Source organism: Cutaneotrichosporon cavernicola, assembly GCF_030864355.1.
Source record: "Cutaneotrichosporon cavernicola HIS019 DNA, chromosome: 4".
Classification (NCBI taxonomy): Eukaryota; Fungi; Basidiomycota; class Tremellomycetes; order Trichosporonales; family Trichosporonaceae; genus Cutaneotrichosporon; species Cutaneotrichosporon cavernicola.
The window spans coordinates 931,997-956,211 of record NC_083396.1 but is presented as its reverse complement, the minus strand read 5'-3'; the positions used below and the strand labels follow the sequence as shown (position 1 = coordinate 956,211).

General features: G+C 57.9%; 7 protein-coding genes across 7 annotated transcripts; 5 read left to right on the top strand and 2 right to left on the bottom strand.

The window, feature by feature from the left end:
• Positions 1 to 2,260: 2,260 nt before the first annotated feature.
• On the top strand, positions 2,261 to 7,743 carry FKS1 (uncharacterized protein; the record flags this gene model as incomplete). The annotated part of the gene is made up of 4 exons (XM_060600196.1): positions 2,261 to 2,501; positions 2,548 to 2,663; positions 2,711 to 7,586; positions 7,625 to 7,743. The coding sequence occupies 4 exons, from the start codon at positions 2,261 to 2,263 to the stop codon at positions 7,741 to 7,743; spliced, it is 5,352 nt and encodes a 1,783-aa protein (XP_060456814.1).
• Positions 7,744 to 8,500: 757 nt separating this feature from the next.
• CcaverHIS019_0403680 (uncharacterized protein) lies at positions 8,501 to 9,163 on the bottom strand (the record flags this gene model as incomplete). Its single annotated transcript, XM_060600195.1, has 4 exons — positions 8,501 to 8,629; positions 8,661 to 8,819; positions 9,061 to 9,122; positions 9,157 to 9,163. The coding sequence occupies 4 exons, from the start codon at positions 9,161 to 9,163 to the stop codon at positions 8,501 to 8,503; spliced, it is 357 nt and encodes a 118-aa protein (XP_060456813.1).
• A 239-nt stretch (positions 9,164 to 9,402) lies between these two features.
• On the top strand, positions 9,403 to 10,765 carry CcaverHIS019_0403670 (uncharacterized protein; the record flags this gene model as incomplete). The annotated part of the gene is made up of 6 exons (XM_060600194.1): positions 9,403 to 9,534; positions 9,567 to 9,660; positions 9,793 to 10,082; positions 10,199 to 10,482; positions 10,616 to 10,704; positions 10,737 to 10,765. The coding sequence occupies 6 exons, from the start codon at positions 9,403 to 9,405 to the stop codon at positions 10,763 to 10,765; spliced, it is 918 nt and encodes a 305-aa protein (XP_060456812.1).
• Positions 10,766 to 13,139: 2,374 nt separating this feature from the next.
• On the top strand, positions 13,140 to 14,594 carry CcaverHIS019_0403660 (uncharacterized protein; the record flags this gene model as incomplete). The annotated part of the gene is made up of 1 exon (XM_060600193.1): positions 13,140 to 14,594. The coding sequence occupies one exon, from the start codon at positions 13,140 to 13,142 to the stop codon at positions 14,592 to 14,594; it is 1,455 nt and encodes a 484-aa protein (XP_060456811.1).
• Positions 14,595 to 15,216: 622 nt separating this feature from the next.
• Positions 15,217 to 16,797, top strand: CcaverHIS019_0403650 (uncharacterized protein; the record flags this gene model as incomplete). The annotated part of the gene is made up of 1 exon (XM_060600192.1): positions 15,217 to 16,797. The coding sequence occupies one exon, from the start codon at positions 15,217 to 15,219 to the stop codon at positions 16,795 to 16,797; it is 1,581 nt and encodes a 526-aa protein (XP_060456810.1).
• A 523-nt stretch (positions 16,798 to 17,320) lies between these two features.
• On the bottom strand, positions 17,321 to 18,154 carry CcaverHIS019_0403640 (uncharacterized protein; the record flags this gene model as incomplete). Its single annotated transcript, XM_060600191.1, has 1 exon — positions 17,321 to 18,154. One exon carries the CDS (start codon positions 18,152 to 18,154, stop codon positions 17,321 to 17,323), a length of 834 nt encoding a protein of 277 aa, XP_060456809.1.
• A 1,970-nt stretch (positions 18,155 to 20,124) lies between these two features.
• On the top strand, positions 20,125 to 23,887 carry CcaverHIS019_0403630 (uncharacterized protein; the record flags this gene model as incomplete). The annotated part of the gene is made up of 3 exons (XM_060600190.1): positions 20,125 to 20,231; positions 20,276 to 20,673; positions 20,706 to 23,887. The coding sequence occupies 3 exons, from the start codon at positions 20,125 to 20,127 to the stop codon at positions 23,885 to 23,887; spliced, it is 3,687 nt and encodes a 1,228-aa protein (XP_060456808.1).
• Between the last annotated feature and the right edge of the window lie 328 nt (positions 23,888 to 24,215).

The window sequence follows — 24,215 nt, the reverse complement described above, 5'->3', positions numbered from 1 at the left end:
GCGACGCCTTTCTATCGTATGCCCAAGGCTCCGACACTTCCAGGGCGCGCAGAGCACGGACGGACTTAGGCATGAGGCATGTCGCTCAACACTCGACTGGCAGCTGGCAGTTTGGGACAGATGGTTCCGACCGGGCCAGTCTTGCCCTCGTCAACTAAGGGGTGTGCAGGTCCAGACGCGTCGGACGCGCCTGGAATGGGAGTTTCCCCCATGATTTCTGTTTTAATGTACCAAAACACCTTGGGCCTTGGAGGCTAAGGCCCCTCGGCCCTGCGAGCGGGCTCTTGAGCCAAGATATGCACTCGCAGCCAGGGTGTCTACAGCACTCGCACGCGTCGACCATTCCACACTGGTCAATCAACTTGTCTATGTTATGCGCCCATTGTGTTTGTAGATTAAATAGCTTCGTATGTATATGTAGGGCCGTAGGCGGTAAGGGCTTGGGACCCGGGCTGTGCACAGGTTTGAGGAGCTGCATTGACCTGAAAATCATAGGAGCGGGCTCACGTTGACAACAACTTGTGGATGGCACGTCGTCCTGAATGATTTTGTTGGAGGTGTGACTGTGCACTTTGTTGTGGCTTGTGAGTGTCACATATGGCCATATGGGCTATATGGGCAAAGAGTGTGCAGGCATACAGGCAATTGCAGGAGGCAACTAATGGGTGGTGGTGACACGTTCAAAGGGACAAGATAACCCTGTCCGCCAAGGCCATAGATCCATAGAGCCCCATATAGAGAGGCCTATAGAGTGGCTACTGTAAACTGTACTGTGCGTACTGTGGTATATCAATCAGGGACTGGCTTTTTAGGGGTGAAAAGCACTCAACATCCCCTCTGTCGAGTTGGGCGAGTTAGGGCCTAGGTCCCATGGCTGTAAGCACGGGGATCACCAGAGACCAGACTGCAGACTGCAAACCCCCTCGTTACTTTTCGCATTCCCTGAATTCTTTCAACCCTTTGCATTGGCCAACGCACAGCATCCCCCTCCCCTCCCTTTGCCTGCCCATGCTCTCAACCTTTGCTCAATCCACCTTGAACAAACTCATCCAAAGGCCACCCAACTACCATTCACCCCACCCAAATCAACTTGTCCACTAGTACACCCATAACTCTACTGTACAGCAGTGGTGGTGGTGGTAGTGTATCCCTGACATCGCACCCCTCCTCCTCCTCGACTCCTTCCACCCGCCCCCCCCACTCCCCCCCCCCAACTGACTGTACAGCTCTGTCACACACCACTCCAAGTCATCACCCTTCCCCTCCTTCTCCATCCATCTCGTCGTCGGCATCATCCCCCGACACATCCCTCCCTCCTCATTCTCATCTCCTTCCTCTTGCATACTTTACGCCCTATCCCTCACACCCTCACACCCTCACACCCTCACGTGCTCAGGCGATAAACACTCGTTGACGACACAGTCCCACCGATACACCGTCACAGTTGGGGCCGTACTCGACACCTCCTCCTTCCTCCTCTTCTACTTCCATTCATCTCGACAACTCACACTCGGCATCGCCACCTACTTATCGAACAATTTCATCTACCTTGCTCTCCTTCCCTCACGACCCGCCTCGCTCTTTTGAAACACCTTGCACACGCCGTCATCACGCTTGCAAACTGGCCCAGAGGCTCAAACATCCGTGTTCCACTGTGACGTCTAGTACACCACACGCACTGTAGGTAAGTCTGGCTGAGAATCATCCCTGGGATGGGTAGGGGAAAGGAGAGGAGACAGAGGAGTGCTTCACGGGCGCCCGCCCGGGCATAGGAAGACGAGACTTGTCCCGAGTTTAAGCTGGGCGGTGCCAATGGCAAGTCACCAAACTTGACTGTGTCAAAGCTAGAACAAGTTGAGAGCAAAGGAGAACCAAGCCGTAGATCGCGACAGCGTGGGATTGTATCATCACCTCGCTGCCGCCAAACACCGTCGCAGCGATGCGGACGCCCGATTCACGTGAAGGCGTACGCCGTCCTCCACGCATCATACGCGTCTTTGAGAGCTCGTGCATGACGGCGGTGCCCCTTACCCTTGTTGCCATCGCCTGCTGTGACAATACGCCGCCCGTAGTCACCGCAGCAGCAGCACATAGAGCGTCATTGCTGTACCCGCTGGGACGACTTTGGGTGGCCTTGGCAACCCTCTCCCACGTCCCCACCAACCATTAACTCTTTAAGCTCTTTCCCTCCTCGCCCCGATCCATCTACGACTCTCTCCGTTCATCGCTTTCTGTTTGCTGACAGGTTGCTTGCAGCATTATGTCCAATCCTTACGGCCAAGGTGGCCCACAGCCATCCGACTTCTCGCAGTCGTCGGCCGGCGACCCATTCAACACCCCACCCCCCGCTCTCTCCTATGACGGTCAGCCTGGTGCTCCCGGCCCCGGCGGCCAGTACTCGTACTACAATGATAACGAGTCAGACATGGGCGCCCGCTATGAGGGTGGCGGTATGGCTCGCGACACATGGGCAAGTGAGAGCGGCTGGAGTGGTAACGGTGGTGAGTCTGAGCAGTACTTTGCCACGCTGCGTATCCTAACCTGCAGACCAAAACTACCCAGCATCTGAGCAGTCCCACTACGGCCAGCAGGGGTATCCCTCCCGTGCGTCTACTCCCACATACACGGAGAGCAGGGACGGCCACCGCACCCGCGAGCCCTATGTGAGTCATATCACTGCAACATGGCTTCCCATAATCTGACTCATCAGCCTGGATGGTCCCAGGACCACAACATCCCTCTCTCCAAGGAGGAGATTGAGGACGTTCTCATCGACCTTCAGAACAAGTTTGGTTTCCAGAAGGACTCGTGCCGCAACATCTTCGACTTCCTCATGATCCAGCTGGACTCGCGTTCCTCCCGCATGTCGCCCAACCAGGCCCTGTTGACGCTCCACGCCGATTACATCGGTGGCGAGCACGCCAACTACCGTAAATGGTACTTTGCGGCGCAGCTCGACCTGGACGACGCCATTGGCCAGGTTAACAACCCTGGTTTGGCTCGTGTCCGCTCCGTTGCGCGCAAGAACAAGAATGCGCCCACTGGCTCGGCACAGGGCAAGTCGCTCGAGTCGGCTACCAACCGCTGGCGCACCGCGATGAACAACATGAGCCAGTACGACCGCCTGCGCCAAGTTGCTCTCTTCCTGTTATGTTGGGGCGAGGCCGCACAGGTCCGCTTCATACCCGAGTGCTTGTGCTTCATCTTCAAGTGCGCCGACGACTACTACCGCTCTCCCGAGTGCCAGAACCGCATGGACGCGGTGCCTGAGGGTCTCTATCTCCGTGCCGTGGTCAAGCCACTCTACAACTTCCTACGTGACCAGGGCTACGAGGTGATCGATGGCAAGTTCTTGCGTCGCGAGCGCGACCACGACAAGATCATCGGCTATGACGACGTCAACCAGCTGTTCTGGTACCCGGAGGGCATTGCTCGTATCCGCCTCACCGACAAGACGCGTCTCGTCGATATCCCTCCGTCGCAGCGCTTCCTGAAGTTTGACCGCATTGACTGGAATAAGGTGCTCTTCAAGACTTACCTCGAAAAGCGCTCATTCGTCCACCTTCTCGTCAACTTCAACCGTATCTGGGTGCTTCACATCTCGGTCTTCTGGTTCTTCACGGCCTACAATGCTCCCAAGGTCTACTCGCGGTCGAACTCGCAGAAGCCCACTGTTCCGATGTCTTGGTCCATGACTGCGCTCGGAGGCGCCGTCGCCACAATCATCATGATTCTTGCCACTATCGCCGAGTTCAGCTACATTCCGACCAGCTGGAACAACACTGCGCACCTTACGCGCCGTCTGCTTTTCCTTGCTGTCGTGTTGTTCCTCACACTGGCGCCGTCGATCTACATTGCATTCTTCAATCAGAGCGGCAACTTGTCGCTCATCTTCGGCATCGTACAGTTCTTCATCTCGATTCTTGCGACCATCCTGTTCGGTATCGTGCCTTCGGGCCGCATGTTCGGTGACCGTGTCGCCGGCAAGAATCGCAAATACCTCGCGAACCAGACCTTCACGGCCTCGTACCCCTCGCTTTCCCTTGGTGGCCGTCTTTCGTCGATTCTCTTATGGGTCCTCGTCTTCAGCTGCAAGTTTACGGAGTCGTACTTCTTCCTCACCCTCTCGTTCCGTGACCCTGTCGGTGTCATGACCGGCATGGTCATCCAGGTCTGCAGTGACAAGTACTTCGGCCGGGCGCTCTGCATGAACCAGGCAAAGTTCGCCCTCGCCATCATGTTCTGCATGGACCTCACGCTCTTCTTCCTCGACACGTTCCTCTGGTATGTCATTTGGAACACGATCTTCTCTATTGCGCGCTCGTTTGCCATTGGCATGAGCATCTGGACGCCGTGGCGCGACATTTTCTCGCGCCTGCCCAAGCGCATTTACGCCAAGATCCTCGCTACGAACGAGATGGAGGTCAAGTACAAGCCCAAGGTGCTTGTCTCCCAGGTCTGGAACGCCGTCATCATCTCCATGTACCGCGAGCACCTGCTCTCCATCGACCACGTCCAGCGTCTCCTGTACCACCAGGTCGCATCCGACCAGCCTGGCAAGCGCACTCTGCGCGCACCCGCCTTCTTCATCTCGCAGGGTGACAACAAGTCCAAGATGGAGTTCTTCCCCAAGGGCTCCGAGGCTGAGCGCCGTATCTCGTTCTTCGCTCAGTCGCTCACCACGACCCTCCCAGAGCCTCTGCCAGTTGACTCGATGCCGACATTCACGGTCCTCGTTCCCCACTACTCGGAGAAGATCCTCCTCTCGCTTCGTGAGATTATTCGCGAGGAAGACCAGAACACGCGTGTCACCCTCCTCGAGTACCTCAAGCAGCTTCATCCGATCGAGTGGGACAACTTCGTCAAGGACACCAAGATTCTGGCCGAGGAGTCGAACATGTTCAACCCATCCAACCCCTTCGCCGGCGACGAGAAGGCCGACAACAAGCGCGCCGACGACATTCCGTTCTACACTGTTGGTTTCAAGTCGGCCGCCCCCGAGTACACGCTGCGTACGCGTATCTGGGCCTCGCTCCGTGCCCAGACCCTGTATCGCACTGTCTCTGGCTTCATGAACTACTCGAAGGCGATCAAGCTCCTCTACCGTGTCGAGAACCCCGAGGTCGTTCAGATGTACGGTGGTAACACCGATCATCTCGAGCGCGAGCTTGAGAGGATGGCGCGTCGCAAGTTCAAGTTCGTCGTCTCCATGCAGCGCTACGCCAAGTTCAACAAGGAAGAGCACGAGAACGCTGAGTTCCTACTTCGCGCATACCCGGACCTCCAGATTGCCTACCTGGACGAGGAGCCTGCTCGCAAGGACGGCGGCGAGGCGCGCATCTTCTCGGCACTCATCGACGGCCACTCGGAGATTCTGCCCAACGGTCGTCGTCGCCCCAAGTTCCGCATCGAGCTTCCTGGCAACCCCATTCTGGGTGACGGCAAGTCGGACAACCAGAACCACGCTATTGTCTTCTACCGCGGCGAGTACCTCCAGCTCATTGACGCCAACCAGGACAACTACCTTGAGGAGTGCCTCAAGATCCGCAACGTGCTTGGCGAGTTTGAGGAGTTCCAGGTCTCGCAACAGTCGCCGTACGCTCCCCATGGCCACAAGGACTTCAAGAAGTTCCCCGTTGCCATTGTCGGTGCGCGCGAGTACATTTTCTCGGAGAACATTGGTATCCTCGGTGACATTGCTGCTGGCAAGGAGCAGACGTTCGGTACGCTTGCGGCTCGCTCGCTGTCGTTCATTGGCGGCAAGCTTCACTACGGCCACCCTGACTTCCTCAACGCTATCTTCATGAACACACGTGGTGGTGTCTCCAAGGCGCAGAAGGGTCTCCACCTCAACGAGGACATTTACGCTGGTATGAACGCTTTCGGTCGTGGCGGTCGCATCAAGCACTCGGAGTACTACCAGTGCGGCAAGGGTCGTGACCTCGGTTTCGGCACCATTCTCAACTTCCAGACCAAGATTGGTACTGGTATGGGCGAGCAGATGCTCTCACGCGAGTACTACTACCTCGGCACCCAACTCCCAATGGACCGCTTCCTCACGTTCTACTACGGCCACCCAGGTTTCCACATCAACAACATCCTTGTCATGATGTCGGTCCAGGTGTTCATGCTCACCCTCGTCTTCCTCGGCACGCTCAACCAGTCGATTGCCGTGTGCACCTACAATGAGGCCGGCAAGAACCCTCTTCCTTCTGGGTGCTACAACCTTCAGCCCGTCTTCCGCTGGATCAAGCGTTGCATCATTTCGATCTTTATCGTGTTCTGGATCGCCTTCGTGCCCCTCTTTGTCCAGGAGCTCACCGAGCGCGGTACCGGCCGTGCCATTGTCCGTCTCGCTAAGCACTTCATGTCGCTCTCGCCCGTCTTCGAGGTTTTCTCGACTCAAATCTACATGCACTCGATCATCAACGACCTCACCTTCGGCGGCGCCCGCTACATTGCCACCGGCCGTGGTTTCGCAACCACCCGCATCTCGTTCAGCATTCTGTACTCGCGTTTCGCGGGTCCTTCGATCTACTTGGGTGTCCGCACCCTGGTCCTGCTGCTCTACATCACGCTGTCGGTCTGGGTCCCGCACCTCATCTACTTCTGGATCACGGTCGTCGGTCTGTGCATTGCGCCGTTCCTCTTCAACCCCCACCAGTTCTCGTACACCGACTTCATCATCGACTACCGCGAGTTCCTCCGATGGATGTCTCGTGGCAACTCGCGTACCCACGCCAACTCGTGGGTCGGCTACTGCCGTCTGTCTCGTACGCGCGTCACTGGTTTCAAGCGCAAGCGTCTCGGCCTCCCCTCGGAGAAGCTGTCGAGCGACATGCCTCGTGCTCCTTGGCGTGCGATCATTGTCGGCGAGATCCTGGGTCCGCTCGCCCTCGCAATTCTCTTCATCATCTGCTACCTGTTCGTCCAGTCGTTCCCGGGCAACATCTTCGAAGGCAACACTGTGCAGGTCCCCGCGTTACTCCGCATTGCCGTCGTCGCCGTTGGCCCTATTGTCTTCAACATGGCCTTGCTCTTAGTTCTCTTCCTTGTCTCGGTCTTCCTCGGCCCGTGCATCAACTCGTACACTACCCAGTTCGGCGCGAGCATGGCTGCGATTGCCCACCTGGGTGCTGTAGTTGGCATGGTTGCGTTCTTCGAGTTCCTCTGGTATCTCGAGCGCTGGAACGCGTCGCGCACCGTGCTCGGCATCATTACTGTTGTTGCTGTGCAGCGCTGCATTTTCAAGATCTTGATCGCCGTCTTCCTGTCTCGCGAGTTCAAGCACGACGAAACCAACCGCGCCTGGTGGACTGGTGTCTGGTTCAACCGCGGCCTCGGCTATCACGCGCTCAGCCAGCCGGCTCGCGAATTCATCGTCAAGACCATCGAGATGGGCCTGTACGCGGCGGACTTCATCACCTGCCACTTGCTCCTCCTTCTTCTCACGTTCCCCATGCTCATTCCCTTCTTTGACCGGCTCCACGCGACCATGCTGTTCTGGCTCTCGCCCAGCCAGCAGATCCGCCCGCCGATCTACTCGCTCCGTCAACGCAGCCAGCGCCGAAAGATTGTGGTCAAATGTGAGTCCTGGCCTGCAAGTCTTGTAGCTGACATCCAGACACCATCGTGTACTTCCTCATCCAAGCCTGCTTCATTGCCCTTATTGTCGTGCCCATCATCTTCAAGGTCGCGCTCAAGTGGGCACCCAAGGGCGCTCCCTTCAACGGCTCTATCTAAGCCACCGCACCCCCCCCTCGCTAGCAGCACTCATCTCGCGGCACACTTTTCCCCTCACGAGCAACGACGCAGGGCCGACAACAGGCCTCCACACATTCTCGGCATGCTCCATAGAAACGATAGCATACAACGGACAATGCGTTTGTGCACATACCCTGCGGCGCAGCTGCGCAAGTCGCACTGCCCGCACCATTAGATATCTGCGTCGTGGCGCACCGCCTTGGACAGGCTTGTCATGATGTCATGGAGTATTTGTTAGTCAACGCGGTCAGAGGAATGATAGTCGGAGAGCGTTTGCGGTGCAGTCACAGTAGTGGCGCTCAAGTTCGCTACACAATACAATGTCATCTCAAGCTCTAGACATGTTTTGCTAACCTCGCTGGTCTACACTCTAAAGTCGCTCACGGTGTCAAGGTGCGCATCACTTACGGTCTAGCTCGCGCCGCCTGCCTTCCCAGCCATATCTGGGCCGATGCAAGCCCCCCTTCTCCCTGCGATCTCGATCTCGATCACGCTCGCCGCGCCTGCGCTCATCACGATCACGATCGCCTTCCCCCCGCCCGGTACTAGTAAAGGCGATTTCCCGCCTCTTGCCCTCCTGCGCCCGCTTGTTCGCGGCATCCATAGCGCTCTGTTGCGCTTGCAGTGCCTTTGGCCCATAAGCCGAAACCTGGCCCTCCAATCCGCGGCGAGTAATCCACCCGCCACCCGGAAATGCACTGGCTCGCTCATCAATATCGACAAACTCGACCTGCTGTCAGCCTGCCAGGACAGAACGCACGAGCTTGGTATAAATCGTCGGATTGGCGAACGATGAACTCTGCATGAGCGACGTGTTGATATGCTGTCCCTGCTGCTTGAGCCGGAGGAACTGGGATACTTTGGCCTAATATTAGCGCGGTGGGTAAAGAGCTTACCTGTAGCCTTGAATCTGCGGTATTGGGATCCATCTCGGGAGGAAGACCCCACTCGCTTTCGTCGCCTGTTGGGCGCGTAGCGAGGCGGAATATGTCTTCTTCACTCATACCCTCAAACTCGTCTTCGGACGGGCTTTGGGCTCGGCTCTGCGTCCGGCTCTGGGTCTGACTCGGTGCCCGGCTGTCCGTCACTGACGAGGCTGGCTTCTCTCCAGCATTAGGGGAATGCCGCGTCGGTGACGGTGTGGCCGTGCGCCGGGGCAGACGGAACCGTTTACGCGGGCGCGCTGATGTCAGGTGAGTTGATGTGAAACGTACCTGGAGATTGCTCACGGCGTTGAACAGATGCAGATGTCGACACAGTCGATGGTGTGACCCTACGTCCTCAAGGTGGACTTACGGATGGGCCTGGGCCTGATGGGCCTGGCGGGGACGGCGAGTCGTCGGCATAGTTGGCCAGTGCTAGTGTGAGCTGACTAGGCTTAAGAAAGCTCACCTTGCATACTTGATCTTGATGTCTGTCTGTTGTTGAATGGATTTGGGCAATGTCGATCCGTATTGCCATCTCCTGTGAGCTCAAATTGGCTCCGCTAATGGTAGTTATACTAATACTAATGATTATATGGACTCGGCGATATCCTAACCCGGTGCCTGATTCTGCCATCTTGAGAAATGTCGTGCTTGCTGACTTACAAGGCTTGATAGATCGCGATCTAGCGTCTTACTACATACCCACTTGGCCATGTCCGACGAGTTTCCCCTCCCCGAGCCACCGAGCCGTAACCGCAACGTGTACGCTGTCGAGCTCGTCTCTGGCTCGTTTGGCGGTGCTGCCCAGGTCATTGTTGGCCAGCCCCTCGACACGCTCAAAACTGTAACTCCCCTCAAGGTGTAGCTGACGGTTAGCGAGCGCAGACAGCGCCAGCGGGCAAGTTTAAGAATACGTGGGATATCCTCAGGCAGACGGTGCGCAAGGAGGGCGTGTTGGCGCTGTATAAGGGTGGGTTCCGACTGGAAGGAGGCTAGATTTAGATGGAGAGATGGGGGCGTCGAGCTGCATGACGGTAGGGGGCGGTTGGGAGGGTGGGAGGGAATGGGAGGGAATGGGAGAATGGTGAGAAGCTGACAGTAGGCATGATGTCTCCTCTCATGGGTGTGGCCGCCGTCAACTCGCTCCTCTTCACTGCGTATGGTACCGCCCGCCGTATCGTCTCGCCTTACCCCGACCTCTCGATTCCACAGGTCATGCTTGCTGGATCTATGGCTGGTGCGGCTAATGCCATCCTCGCAGCGCCGGTGGAGATGTTCAAGATCCGCATGCAGGGGCAGTATGGTGGGGCTGGGGACAAGAAACTGAGTGCGGTTGTTCGCGACATGTGGCAGCAGTATGGGTTCCGGAACGGCATTATGCGGGGATACTGGGTGAGTCCACCGAGCGCAGCGAGGCGTGGTACGTGAGCGAGGCCGGGTTGGATAGGTGGGAGGTAGGGGTTGGGGAACGGGGCTGGCTGGGAAAAAAAAACAAGAGTTGACTCCAGATCACGTTCATCAAGGAGATGCCGGCGTACGCTGGATTTTACGGGTGCTACGAGGTGGTCAAGCGGTTCTGGGGCCGGCGATACGGTGGCGTCGAGCACGTCCCCATCTGGGCTCTGCTCACGTCCGGCGCTTGCGGCGGTGTCGGGTACTGGCTCGCATCGTACCCGCTCGACATTGCTAAGAGCCGTATCCAGCTGGCCGACAAGCCGCCGATGAAGGGTCACTGGATGCGGGGTGGATATGTCGTGCACGAGCTCAAGGCGATTGTGGCTGAGGGCGGTTTGTGAGTACGAGCCCGCGGAGCAGCCGAGCGGAACCTGGCCTGTGGCCGGACGTGGGATAGCCGCGCTTTGCGGACGCTACTTTGCATGAGACCAACGATGAAGCGATCAAGTTTGGACCTTGACTGACAACAGCAAGGCGCTCTTCCGCGGTATCGGGCCAAGTCTCGTGCGCGCGGTCCCCGCCGCCGGTTCGACGTTCGTCGCGTTCGAGGTCACGCGCGGTGAGTCACTCCTGGGCCAAAGCTGACAGCAGACTACATTACACGCAATGGCATCCTCTAGAGCCTCGGCCGAGGCGATGTATAGACACTCCGACATGCATGTTGCACAGCTCTCCCTGTGCGCATCCTCTGACGGCGTCCGACTAACGTACTAAACCTTCTTCTTATACATATCACCCTCGACATGACATGACGCGTATGGACTTTTTGATTGCACACGGACGATTCAAACTTGATTGTCTTCCGGTTCTCAACCGGGCTAAACCTGGGTGACTCACCTAAAGCACGCTCGTCCAAACTTGGGGAGAGATTGACGTTAACGTCGCACGCATCTGATTCACTTCCAGGCCCAGCTGTTATCCTTGGGACGCTCCCAGAGGCGCTCAGGCTCGGCCCAGCGCTTTGTGGCGACGTTCATGGCGATATACAGTAGTTCATCTGCTTGTGCCCAAAATCGATCATGAGATAGAGGTCGACGTATCCCTCTCTCCACACGCAATCGCAAAGGCGGCGCGATGCGCACCCGTGTCATACTTGTTGGTGTTGCAGCAATGGTGGGTGTACTTGAAGTGGCGTTTCCCACGCACAGAGCTGCGCGTCCGGGTACTTGTTGAGCGCCGCCGAGAGGTTGGCCTCCATCTTTTCGAGGTTCTGGTTCACGAAAACGCATGAAAACGCATGCTCGCCTTGGGAAGCGTTGTGTGGAGTGAGAGAAGGTTGAAGTATGACTTACCACGCTTGACCGCCGCCTATGTGTCATCGATCGTCTTCCAGAACTCGTCGACGGTGATTGAGGGGCGCGCGGCATCGCGGTGAGGTATCGTAGAGGCGGTTAAGAAATGTCTGAGCGAGGGAAGGAAGGTGTCAATGAGGGGAAGAATGTGTGAGTGTAATGAGGAAGGTGTAAGCGTGAAGAAGAGCTGCTTTTGAGACGTTGAGGACGAGCGTTGTGGAGAGTTGGTGTGATGAAGAATGGTGAGAAGATTGCAAAACAAGGTGAGAGACAACTACGACTTTTGACCCACAGCCCATTGGCCAATTTGATCAACGTTGATCCCTCTCTCACAGATGGTCGACCATTACACTCCACATACGCACTTCCAATCCGCTAATGAGCAAGCCGACAGAGATCAGGCCAAGGCCCATCCAGAACTCGGGGTTGCACAGCAAGCCCAGAAGGATGTGAAGGTAGTACGTGGCCTTCTCACATAGTCACGCGAAAGAAGAGGGTGACGCGGATACGTCGTCGCCAGTGTAGATCCGTTCGTATGCCACGTTGGGAAAGGATGGAGGATGGGGTGTTAATATGGCTGGGGAATTCTGCTGGACTCGAGAGAGGAGGCAACGCGGACGTGAACTGTGTACCGTACTGGTCCTTCAAGTCTGTCAGCGGATCGCCATGAATGGCGACGCAGCCCGATCCTGGCACCCGTCGCGACGCCAACCAAGCTACGGCAATGGCCTCGTACTGTAAGTGTGCGGCTTCAGGTGCAGTTTGTTACACCTTGCTATGACGCCAACAGGTTGGAGACTCTAAGGTAAATGAACGCGACTATTTATCCTGCCGCTGATCATGGGGAATACTTGCCTTGTGTTCCAACCTCTGCGTGTTTCGAGAAGAGGAGTCGCCGATATGGCACGATGAAGGAATGTGACCGGCTAGAAGCCTCCAGGTCTGATGAGTCGACAGTCACAGTTTGGAAGGGGCCCGAATGTGAGGCAGCCAGAGGGCGCGGAGGGGGGAGTGGGAATCAGAAGGTGGGTATTGGAGTTTGGGATGATATCAGAGGTTGAGAATCTACCTTTATAGGATCTGCGTTTGTCACCTCTCACTTTCTCCCATTCCACGTCAGATTTCATCTTCGAGTCTCACCAACTCACCAACGCGGGGGACGTGCTGGTTAGAGTTTCCTGACGACCGCCATCGGCGCACAACCTTCCAGTGCACCCGCCTTCGGAAATCATTTTGCAACTGCGGCGCAATGACATGCGTCGAGCCACAGTCAGCTAATAACGTTCCATCCCACACGGAGAACAGATCATTGCGCCTCTCCGCGGCGACCCGACCAGCACCGCATGCCGAACGCCGCTAAGCAACCGGTAGTGCGCGTGCAATCCTAAACACAGCTGATACTACTTACCCTCCCATCCCTCCGTTGTGCTAACGACGGAGCATGAGGGGCTTCTGCACGAGTTGCAAGTTACAGTCTGACCTCCCGTCTGTGGCCGTCAGCTGTGTGAGTCCTGCACATCACCCGGTAACCCTGCTTACAAGCACGCAAGCGAGCGAGCAATATAAAATACCCTCCGGCCAGTCTCCTCCATCTCATCCCCAACCCCTCACACACTCTCCACCGCGGCCGGCCCCGGTGTTCTTTTCTATCTCAGCCAATCTCACACGCCCTCAAAGCATTCACATCTCTGTTCTAAATACCATGATCGCCTTCTTGAGCATCCTCGCGCTGGCCGCCAGCGCCATTGGCGCGCCGGTCCCCCAGACAGACAGCCAGGACCTCTCCCCCCTCTCAGCGTCCCCGACTGCGTTGGGCTTGTCGGCTTCTCCCGCCGCTTCCACCATCAGTGTCGAAGGCAACACCACCCTCCCTGCCAACGGCACCGACCTCTCTAGCAACAACACGACGACCGCCATCGACCCCGTCTCGAACGTCACTATCACCACCAACGATACCATGTCTGCCAACGCCACAGACTGCGGTAAGAAGGGCAAGGGCCACGAGAAGGCCAAGGGCAAGGGTCACGCCAAGCACAGCGACCAGACCGACAAGGTTACGCGTGACGAGCTGGTAGACTTCTACAAGCGCGGGCCTGACTACTGGGACCAGGTCATGGACAACCGCATCGGCAACGAGACTGTGGATGGGGTCGCCGCCGTCAACACCACTATTCCCGTAGAGAGCGGCAACCTCAACGTTACCAACGGCACCGACACTTACCTCACGAGCAACTGCACCGACGACTTTGATGAGGAGGACTCTGAAGGCGACGAGTGTGAGGATGCCTCTGAAGACGACGAGTGTGAGGATGACTCTGAAGACGACGAGTCTGAGGATGACAAGTCCTCGGACTCGGAGTTCGAGGACCTCTTCGGTGGCCACGACCAGGGTAAGGACCACGACTTTAAGTCTGACTGCGGCAACACCATGTCCCCCAACAGCACCTTCCCCAACAACAGCACGTTCTCCAACGACACTCTCCCCGGCAACAGCTCCTCGGGCAACGACACTCTCGTCAACGCCCCTGACGGCACCCTCATCGAGTCTTCCTCCGCCGAGCCAACTCCAGCTCAGGCCCCCTACGCCCGCCACCTCTACACGGGGTTTTTCGAGCGCCAGATGGACGTGACCACTCCAAATCCCTCGGACACCGTCACCTCGGACGCCTCTCCCAGCCCCTCCGACACCGCGACAGAAGACGCCTCTCCCAGCTCGTCGGACACCGCGACAGCGGACGCCTCTTCCAGCCCCTCCGACACCGTGACAGCGGATACCTCTCCCAGCCCCTCGACCTCCGCGGCGGAAGAGGGCGACGGCGAGAAGGGCCATGGTAACGGCCATGGTAAGGGTCACGGCAAGGGTCACGGCAAGAAGGGCAAGCACAACAAGGGCAACAAGAATAAGTGCAACGAGGAGGGCAACCTCACTGCGCCCTCCAATTCCTTTTCGGTCTCGCCTTCCCCCTCAGCTTCCCCCTCCCCTTCAGCGGATGGGCCTGCCGCCTCTCCTTCCCCTTCCGCCTCACCTTCACCATCGTCGACCGATCCCAGCGTGACCGACTTGGCTTCAGCCTCGCCTGCCGTCTCTAGCTCTTTGTCGGTGGAGGCCTCCCCCTCCCTCTCAGCCGACGTCTCCGCCTCTCCCATCCCCTACTAGTCTCCGCCTCCCCCGGCGACGGCACAGGCTTGCCGTCAGTCATTCCTTGTGAATAGCATTATCTAGTCGCCAGGAGCGGCCCTCACTCCTTACCCCTCATGCATGCCTTTCTCGCCACCTGTTGGTAGTTTGAACGGGATTGGTTCACGGACGAACAGAGATAATTACCCCATTGTTCCGCACTGCCCACATGAGATCCGCACCAAACACAGACCTCTTGGCATCAAAATCGAGATCCATATTCCTGATTTCATGTTTCGGTATCGCCCCTCCACCACTCAGCTGACGCCAGCAGGCCCGTGTCCTTGAGATGCCTGGCCCAAACACGACTACAGCCGTACCGCTACCGCAACCCGGGGGGGTGTGGGATGCTCCACCCCTTGCCAAAGGTAAAGAAGGAAAGGGGGTTGCTCGGTTCCACGCCCGCACCAGATTCATTCCTTAAGCGTCTCAGGCACTGCCACTTGGTGGCACATTCATATTAACGAGAACAAGCACCATCATCTCAACTCCAAGACAACTCTCATTCTCTACATCTCTAGAATCCACTCGACCATCCTGAATCAAAGGTCCGACCTCCGTGTGACGGACAGTGGCGACATCCCTCACTAGCAAAGCTATCATGCGCCCTCTCCCATTCCTCTTCCTCGCGGTCCTTATCAGCGCCTTCCCAGTCCCCCTCCCTCCGGGGCTCGATCCGCGGCAAGGCAAAGCCGCCGCTGACCCCGCGAAAGGCGGCCAAGCTAAAGACCGCGACGAGTATATGACAGTGGTGCCGGACCCCAATAAAGCCGCAGCGGCGAAAGGGGACGAACGCGTTGGGGGGAAGGCGAAACCCAATCCCGACGTCAAAGTGGCGGCGGATCCTAACAAGGCCAAGGCCGCCAAAGGGAACCAGGCCAGCGGGGCGATCAATGAAAAGCCCAAGCCTAACGATGGCGTCCAAGTTGCGACGGACCCGGTGAAGGGCGGCCAGGCTGACGCGACAAGGGTGGGCAAACAGCCTAACGACGGCGTTAAAATTGGGGCGGATTCCAACAAGGCTGCTGGTATGGGTAACCAAGCTGGTGGTGGTGCCACGAAAGAGGGTAAACCTAAGCCCGGCGGCGTCAAGGTCGCCACCGATCCGGCGAAGGCTGGCCAGGCAGGCAGTGCGATCAAGGAGGACAAGCAGCCGAACGACGGTGTCAAGGCCGCCGCGGACCCGGCCAAGGGAGGCAAGGCTGGACAGACCGTTGGGGGTGGTGCAGTCAAAGGGGCAAACAACGGAGGCGTCAAGGTTGCAGCGGACCCCAACAAGGTCGGAGCTGCAGCCAAGGGTGACCAGGCTGGAGGAGACACTAAGGACGGCAAGCCCGATGCTGGCAGAGTCAAGGTTGCCGCAGACCCCAATAAGGCAGCCGGGATGGGTAACCACGCCGGGGATGGCGCAACTAAGGATGGCAAGCCCGGTGCCGCTGGGGTCAAGGCAGCAGCCGATCCTAAAAAGGTTGGAGCTACGGTCAAGGGCAACCAGGCCAGTGGGGGAGCGACCAAGGAGGGCAAGCCAAAGGCAGGTGATGGAGCGGTGGTAGGGGCCGCCGACCCGAACAAGGACGCAGCCAAGGGCAAGGGCGGCGATCGCCTCGGTCCCCAAGGCATAGTCGTCGGAGATAGCAACAAGCAAGGAGGCAACACGAAGGACGAGGCAGCTGGGAATCGCGTTGGGCCGAATGGCACCGTCGTCGGTAACAACAGCAAGCAGGGAGGCGCCAGCAAGGACGGCAACCGCGTTGGGCCTGGGGGAACTGTCGTGCCTAATGGCGACAAGCAAGGCAACAATACGAAAGGTGGCAAGGGTGGGGACCGGGTTGGCCCCCAGGGCACAGTCGTCGGAGATAGCACCAAGCAAGGCGGCAACGCGAAGGACGGTAAAGCCGGAGACCGTGTCGGGCCGGAAGGTACCGTCGTCGCGGACGGGGCTAAGCAGGGTGGCACCAACAAGGACGGCAACCGCGTCGGTGCGAACGGAACGCACAAACCGCAGCCCACAGGCGCGCGCATCAACTCGTTCGTCGATACGGACAACGGGAGTACCACGTACAAGGGCACAGACGGCAAGATGCGCATCAAGGTCCCACTGGCGAACGGGCACATCTACGAGTTCGTACCGTATCTCCATCATGTCACGGGACATGGGGGCCACTCGCATGGTGGCGGATGATTGCCTGCTCTGGGTTTCGGTAGCAATGGTTCTGGGCTTAGGACACTCTGGTTCTGGGAAGAGGTAGGACACTGTGTATATGGACACTACTCGCATGTATCTGGCTGAGTTTACAACTTGCATTGTTCGTTACGAAATACCGAGGGATTTTAATGTCTCATGTCTCGGTTGTTTACTACAATATTTCGTCTTTGATTCGCACAAATTCTCAAGAGGAGCCTGGACCCAGGAGGCGTGGACGGTCCAGCCTCTACCTCGCCGACACCGCCGTATCGCGCGGGACGGAGAGAAGGGGCGAGGGCTGAGTTGGTGGCTACCGCATGACCGCAACACGTATTCCAGTCCGGTGACACATCCCGCTATAAAGTTGCGACTGATGAAACGGACGTGGCTGAACTCAACATGGCTGTACTGCATCCTTGCTTCAATTGGTAGAAATACAGTACTGTACATCACATGCTATCAGGAGAGTCTAAGGTATGTGGTAGCTGCTGAGATCCGGCCACCCTGCTCAGGTCGTCGGCTAGTTGGAATCCATCTCGAAGAGGACGACCTCACCGACCTTGTTGCCGACGTTCTCAGTGATGAGCTCATCACCGACCTTGCCGCCGCGGATGAAGACGCCGTCGCCCTCAGCGAGAGTGACGGTCTCGCCGCCAAGCGAGATCTTGACCTGGGCAACCGAGCCGTCCGTCGGCGCCTTGCGAGGGTTGTAGCCGGTAGTCTGAACAAGCTGGACGTAGACGAGCTTGTCGTCTCCCGAACCACGATTGCGCGCAACGAGGTTGTGCTTGACAGTCGTGCCGGGAGACACGAGGGATGCAAAGAAGTTGAGGTCGGACGCGATGGGCACCGGGCCAGAACCGTCACGCGCGTCTACGACGCCCGGGTAGTGGAGCGGAGCGACGATGTGAGCCCACTTGTCCTTCTTTTCCTCGTCGGTAAAGTGGCGGCCAAAGTACCTGGGCTTGAGACCGCGTTCGTATGGGTACGCCCAAATCTGGAGAAAGTGGACCGGCTTCTCCTTGTTGTCGTTGTACTCGGAGTGGCTAATACCGGTACCGCCAAAGGTCATCTGGACATCGCCGCGGCCCATCTGCTCGACGTTCTTCATGCTGTCCTGGTGGGCGAGCTCGCCAGAGATGACGTAAGAGAAGATGTTGGCCTCACGGTGTGAATGGGTTGGGAAACCCTGGCTGGGATCGACGCGGTCCTCGTTTATGACACGGAGGCAGCCAAAATCCTCAAACGAGGGGTCGTAGTAGCTCGCAAAGTTGAACGTGTGGAACGACTTGAGCCAGCCGTGGTTGGCGGCGCCGCGGGTTTCCGAGGGGCGGAACTTGAAGGTGACCGGCATGTTGGCAGTGGTAGAGGTGCTAGTAGAAGAGTAGCGGGTGAAGAGGTTACGGGCCGCGGAACGGGCAGTGGAGGGTAGAGTTGGGCGAAGTATGATGGCGGTGATGCCGATGAGGATTGAGAGTACGAGTGCGCGGATGGCGCTGCTAAAGGCCGGAATGGTGGGAGTTGTAGTATTGTTGTCGCTTTGAAAGCTGATGAAGTTGAAAGACGGATAGAGGGGCTACTTTTATACCTTGGAGAAACCAAGTCGATAATGGATAGTATGAGAGTGCTGACAACGTCAAGAGGCCTTTGGGCGGCTTTGCGGCATCTTGTTCTATTTGTGATGTCACATCAATGGGAATCCATAGCCCAAAGAGGAAATTTTGTCGGCAACTTGGAGGCAACTGCTTTGATAATTGTTCTCAACATCTTGACAATCTAAAGACTTTACGGTAACGATCACTCAGCAATCCAGAAGGACCTCGCGCCCTCTGGTGCTTTCTATATGTGCACGACGCATATCCCAATGTTGGGGAATGGGGGGGGGAATCATGCAGTTCCCAATTCTTGTTCGTTGCTGGGTAAAGGAATGTGCCACTAGCCTAGAGGTATGCTAGGCACCACGTGGTACCTGTCGTACCAAACCTGTCACGTGACTCACCCTCGTTTGATCTGGAACTTGGACAATGGATTGGTTCAAACCTCAGTAAGGGCTGAATGTGAGAGGTTGCAGTATTGTATACTTGGCAGGCTAATCTGACAAACCTGATGGTGCTACTACCATAGGATGGTGCCCCATGGATTCAAGGATCCAATGGAATGACTGTGAGCGTCGTACACCAACCCGAGTGGAAGGGTTGGAAGGGTGGAAGCCCTTGACCCCTGTGATTAGTACCGAGTATGAGCAGTTGGATAGAGCGATGCTAATCGATCGGTCAGAAATGGTACAGTGATAATGACGTGTAGTTAAACTACAGATGGAATTTCAACAATAGGAGGGAAGACTGAATTGCATCCACGACGCCACAATTTCCATCATGTGCCTCGCCCGTGATCATACGTTGGCTCCCTCACCTTTGCTCCATAGCAGAGCCAAAGCTTTGGCGGTTACTCTCCCTCTGTTGAATTGAATTGTCATTTGAATAATGGGTGCGCCATGCCGGCGCCAAAGACATCCGAGACAGGGAACCCCATACTAAAGGAGCCGATCTAGTCTACCTGAAGGAACTTGATCGTCTGGCATTATGGACGGACAAACAAGGCTGTGACGAGGCCGTGCATTAATGCAAAGGGAAGAGGAAGCCACTCGGACTTTGAAGCTAAGGGTATTTGAGTAAAATACCTTAGGATCAAAGGGCTGTGGCGTCGTGTTTGTTACTTGACCTTCCCTGGCAGTTGATAACTGGCTCCATTCGACCACAGCCTATGCTGTTGACCCACCCACCCATTTACATTCACAGCATAGTCATCACTGTATCATCAAGAGGTCCCAGCTCGATGCACAACATGAATATTCCCTAACACGATTTGTCTCACTTGCTCACTTTCTTACTCTTCCCCTTGTCGTTTGTCTCAGACCATCATCTTAAGATCATCAAGCCCGCGCAACATTATTTGACTGTAACACGACGTGACGCGACGCGACGCGACCTTGTCCATACTCGTCGTCCAGTTGCTCTCGCTTATTGGCGCTCGAATCCTCAACCCACCAAGATCGACATGGTGGCCCGTTCGGCGACGCTGGCAGCGCTCGCCCCTCGCCATGGTCATGGTCATGGCGCGAGCACAGCCCAATCAGCCCCGACGATCCCGACCATCACTAGCGGCCAGCCATTAGTGACTCGCACACAATCATCATCGACTTCAACCAGCTCACTCTCACACAATAGTCGTGGCTCATCCCACACCACACTTACTAATACTTCATCTCCAAAGCCTCAACCTACCACTCTCACACCTTCCTCACCCCTCAAGAAATCAGAGAGCATGTCGACCGCAAGCAGCTCTCCTCGCAGGTCTGTTCGCACTGCTAAACCACCCACCCAACGTGACGACCTGGACCGCCTTGGATACACCTACTCGCTACGCGTAGCGTGAGTCCAACTGAGCATCTAGCTAGCATCTCCGCTTACACCAGCGCTCTGCAGCGCCGCCTCAAGGCGCCGTCAGTCGCGTCGCCAAAGATGACTCTCGGCCCTGCCGCCATCATTGGCACCCTTCCCCCAGGATCCAGCTTTGCGAGCAACGGCGAGATCACACCAAAGAGCCCAGCCTTCAGCTCGTTTCGCTCCCCAGACCCCGTCGACCTTCCTCTTCCAATACGCCGGAAGAAGAGTGTTCTCTCCCTCCGCCTGGGGAAGAAAGACGAGCTCAAGCTCCCACGAGAGTTCCTCACCGAGTTCTGGGTCGTACTCTCGGCTGAGGTAGGCGACATAGGATGGACGCTTGCCGTGCGGACCTTCCTGGGCATGCTCAAGAAGGGCACCAAGACCGCTACAGGCGCCAACATGCGCGAAATCACCACCCTATATGCCAGTGAGTCACTCCCTCTGCTCCACTCACCCCAGCCTTCACATCATGCCTCCCGCAGGCGGGGATGGGCTCATCACCTAAAGTTGCTCATCAGAGGCACTTCCTCACGCTCCTGTACAACTCGCTGCCGACTAGCACCCACTTCTCCAACGCCGACGAGAATGATCGAGACCTTCTCTTCCGACTCCGTGCAGAGATTCAGTCCCTGCTTCACGGGCCAGGATCACCCATAACCGCCATGAGCCCCACAGGTGCAGAATTCTCCCCGCAGCTCGTAGCACAAGGTATCGCCGCCAAGGCTGGCCATGGTCTGTTCCCCACGAGTCCTGTGAGCCCGACATCCACCATTAACCCCATGACACCCACGAGCCCGATCACGTCGACCCCATCACGCCGCGCCAACCGGCCAGCGAGCGACGCAGGGAGCGTTCGCCGGAAACCAGTCCCGATGTGGACAGGAAACGGCGAAGGGCTGGACAACTTGGTCGAGGCGGCCGGCTTGATCTGGGACATCTCGCAGGACGCGCTGGAGCAGGATGCCGAGGAGCTTGACCGCTTCGTGCTCGAGAAGCTCTACCTGGACCAGCTGAAGCGTGATCTGAGCTTCATCTCACGGCAACCCGGGGGCGCTCGACGATCACGACACATCGACCTGTCCAAGGAGCTGGGTGACTTGATGTCTGGTTTCCCTGAACTCGCGATACCCACGTCACCAGCCGCATTTGGGCAACAGCAGGAGACCTTCTTCACGCCTCCCAGGCCGGCAGCCGTGTTCGCTCGCCTCTCACGCCGCGCCGAGGCATTAGGGAGCCGGAGAGCGATCGAGCTTGTCGACCACTGCCGCAAGATCTGGGGTGTCGAGAAGCGCGACGCCAAGGAGCGGGCCATCGAGATGCTCGTACGGCAGTGGGACGGTGCGGTCGGGACCGCTGAGGAGATTCCACTGGGGCGAAAGCTTGCGGGTGCCGTCGCAGACCTCTCTGCAATCCTCGAGCCAGATGAGGACATCCCCCACCCACTGGAAGAGCTGCAGAACTGCCTCTTCAAGCACCTCAACAAAGCTGTAGATGACATCTTCCCCGTCACCAAGGACCTGGCCCAGCCTTTACCGCCTTCCGTCGTTACGCTCTTCCAAGCGGCACCAAGTTTGCTCCTGCAGTCGCCACGTGCAGTGGAGATGTTTGACGCCCTTGCAGATGAGCTCCGCGGCCAAGCGGTCGCAGAGTACGTCACAGCGTCCATGGAACTCATGGGCGACGGGCACAGCCAGGAGATCGGTGCGAGCACTGGTGAGAGCGGCCGGGATGCCGTGGTGGAGGGCTTTGAGCGTGTGGCGGCATGGATGGAGGACGAGATTGCCGGCGTTGAGCAGACTTGGCCTCGGGGCGGGCCCTTGGATCCTGCCGCAATCATCGCGAGCAAGCAGCTCCCGCTCTTCCTCGCCGAGATGCAAGTGCTCGAGACCGCGGTGGGTTTAGCGGACATCTTTGTACTGTTCGACGCGACGCACCGTCTCCTGCAGGCGTGGGAGCGGCTCTGCCCTGGCTTGAGCGACTTTGACGCGGACACGTTCTTCGAGCCGCACGTCTATGCGTGGTTGCGCGACACTGAGGCAACCGAGACGCACCAGTGGGTCGCGCGGACAATACGCATGGACGAGTGGCTCCCAGAGGGCGAAGGACGGCACTCGCAGAGCGTCGTCGACCTCTTCGAGTTTATCCGCAATGCGACGACGGTCATTCATAAATTGCCACTCCGAGAGTACAAGCGCGCAATATATATGGTCGACTTGGCCCGGACGGCGTCGGCCGCCCTCGAGCAATATGCTGGCACGGTCTCTGGTCTGTTCTTGGCCGAGATCGCACCTGCAAAGGCCGCCAATGATGCGGTACAGTCCAACGGCAAGTGGCTCTCGAAAGGTAAGTATGCGTACGGCAAGCTCGACGCCAAGATCGAAGCCCAGATCGACAGCCGCCGCCGCCTCCACGACGCCTTCATGGTGTCACCTGCCACGCTCGTCAAGCTCACAAACCTGGGCGCGGCGGGAAGCTTCATCGACGACCTCGCGCACGCGCTCGAGGCTGAGCAAACAGCGCGCGTGCTGAGCGCCGGTATAACTGCGCTGCCGGGGAGGCAAGTGTTCTCAGTGCAGGTCGTGCGCGGGCAGGGGCTCCTGACTCGCTCATCCAAGCCTGCGGACGCGTTCGTTGCGATCCTCGACGGGCCTGTTCGACTCTTCAAGAGCAGGACAGTGCTCGGCACCGAAGACCCGACGTGGATGCAGGCGTTTGAGGTGTCGGCTGCCACTGCCAAGCCCCTCGAGGTGGTAATCTTCGACCGCCAATTAGTGGGCAAGCATGAGCGCCTCGGCGACGCGACATTAATGCTCGACCCAGCCCACTTCTCTTCTGAAGCGGAGCGCGAGGTCGTGCTCCCCCTCACGCCACGCGGCCGCATTACGTTGCGCATCTCCAATGTCGGCCGCGAGAGGCACGACGTCGCCTACCACCTCAATTCATCGCTGCGTGTTCTGGAGCGCACCGCGAACGATATGCAGCTGGCTCTCATCGACAGGATGGCGGATCATCTCCGCATCCTCCTTAGCCCCAACACCGTCGCGACCGTAGTCAAGCCCGTCAAGGCGCGCAAGCTTGTCGCGCTGTCCGGCGCTGACATCGATGCTTCACTCGTCCCCGTTTTGGACTACCTCGACGAGAACCTCGCGACCATCAACGCGACCTGCGCGCCAGCAATGCGCGAGACGCTCATCCTCGCACTGTGGGAGCGCCTCGTCGATATTCTCCTCGGCCTCCTCATCCCGCCGCTCTCAGACCGTCCAGCCTCATCTGGCCTCTCTCCCATCGAGGCCGACGTCGTCTTCAAGTGGCTACAGGCCCTCAAGGCGTTCTTCGCTGCCGGCATTCCAGCCGCCACCCTGCAGGCCGGGGTGTACCGCGACATGCTCCTAGTCGGCCAGGCGCGCGACCTCCCGACGCCCGCGCTGCGGGAGCGTGCCGCCACAGCCGTGCGCGCCAGCTCTGGGGGCGCACCCATCCGCCACATCCCTACGGCCGTGGCCATGGGTGGAAGGGCGCGCACGGACGCGGACAACGCCCGCGTTGCCGAGCTCCTCCTCCGCATCCTGCGGATGCGTGTGCTCGACGACGACTTCCTCCCCTCGCAACTTGCCGCGCTCACCCGTGCGCGTGCTTGCTAATAGATATGTATATCATAACCGAACAATAGGACCCTTAGCGGTTAGTAATCCATCCATGCATATTGCCAGACTCGTGCTATCTTACTGCCACCAATGACTCGCCAGACACTATCACCGGCCATTAAACCCGCGGCTCTGGTCAATATTGAATCTCGGATATGGATACATCGGCTGAGCCGCACTACACTCTGGATCATCATGAAAAACATTAGGCTAATCTTCTTCCGGGCATCACCGGGCATCACCAGTCCCCACTCGATCGCTCCGTTCCGACCTCCATCCACCCTCAATCCGAGCCTGGTGACTGCTCGTCCGATCCCCACATGCG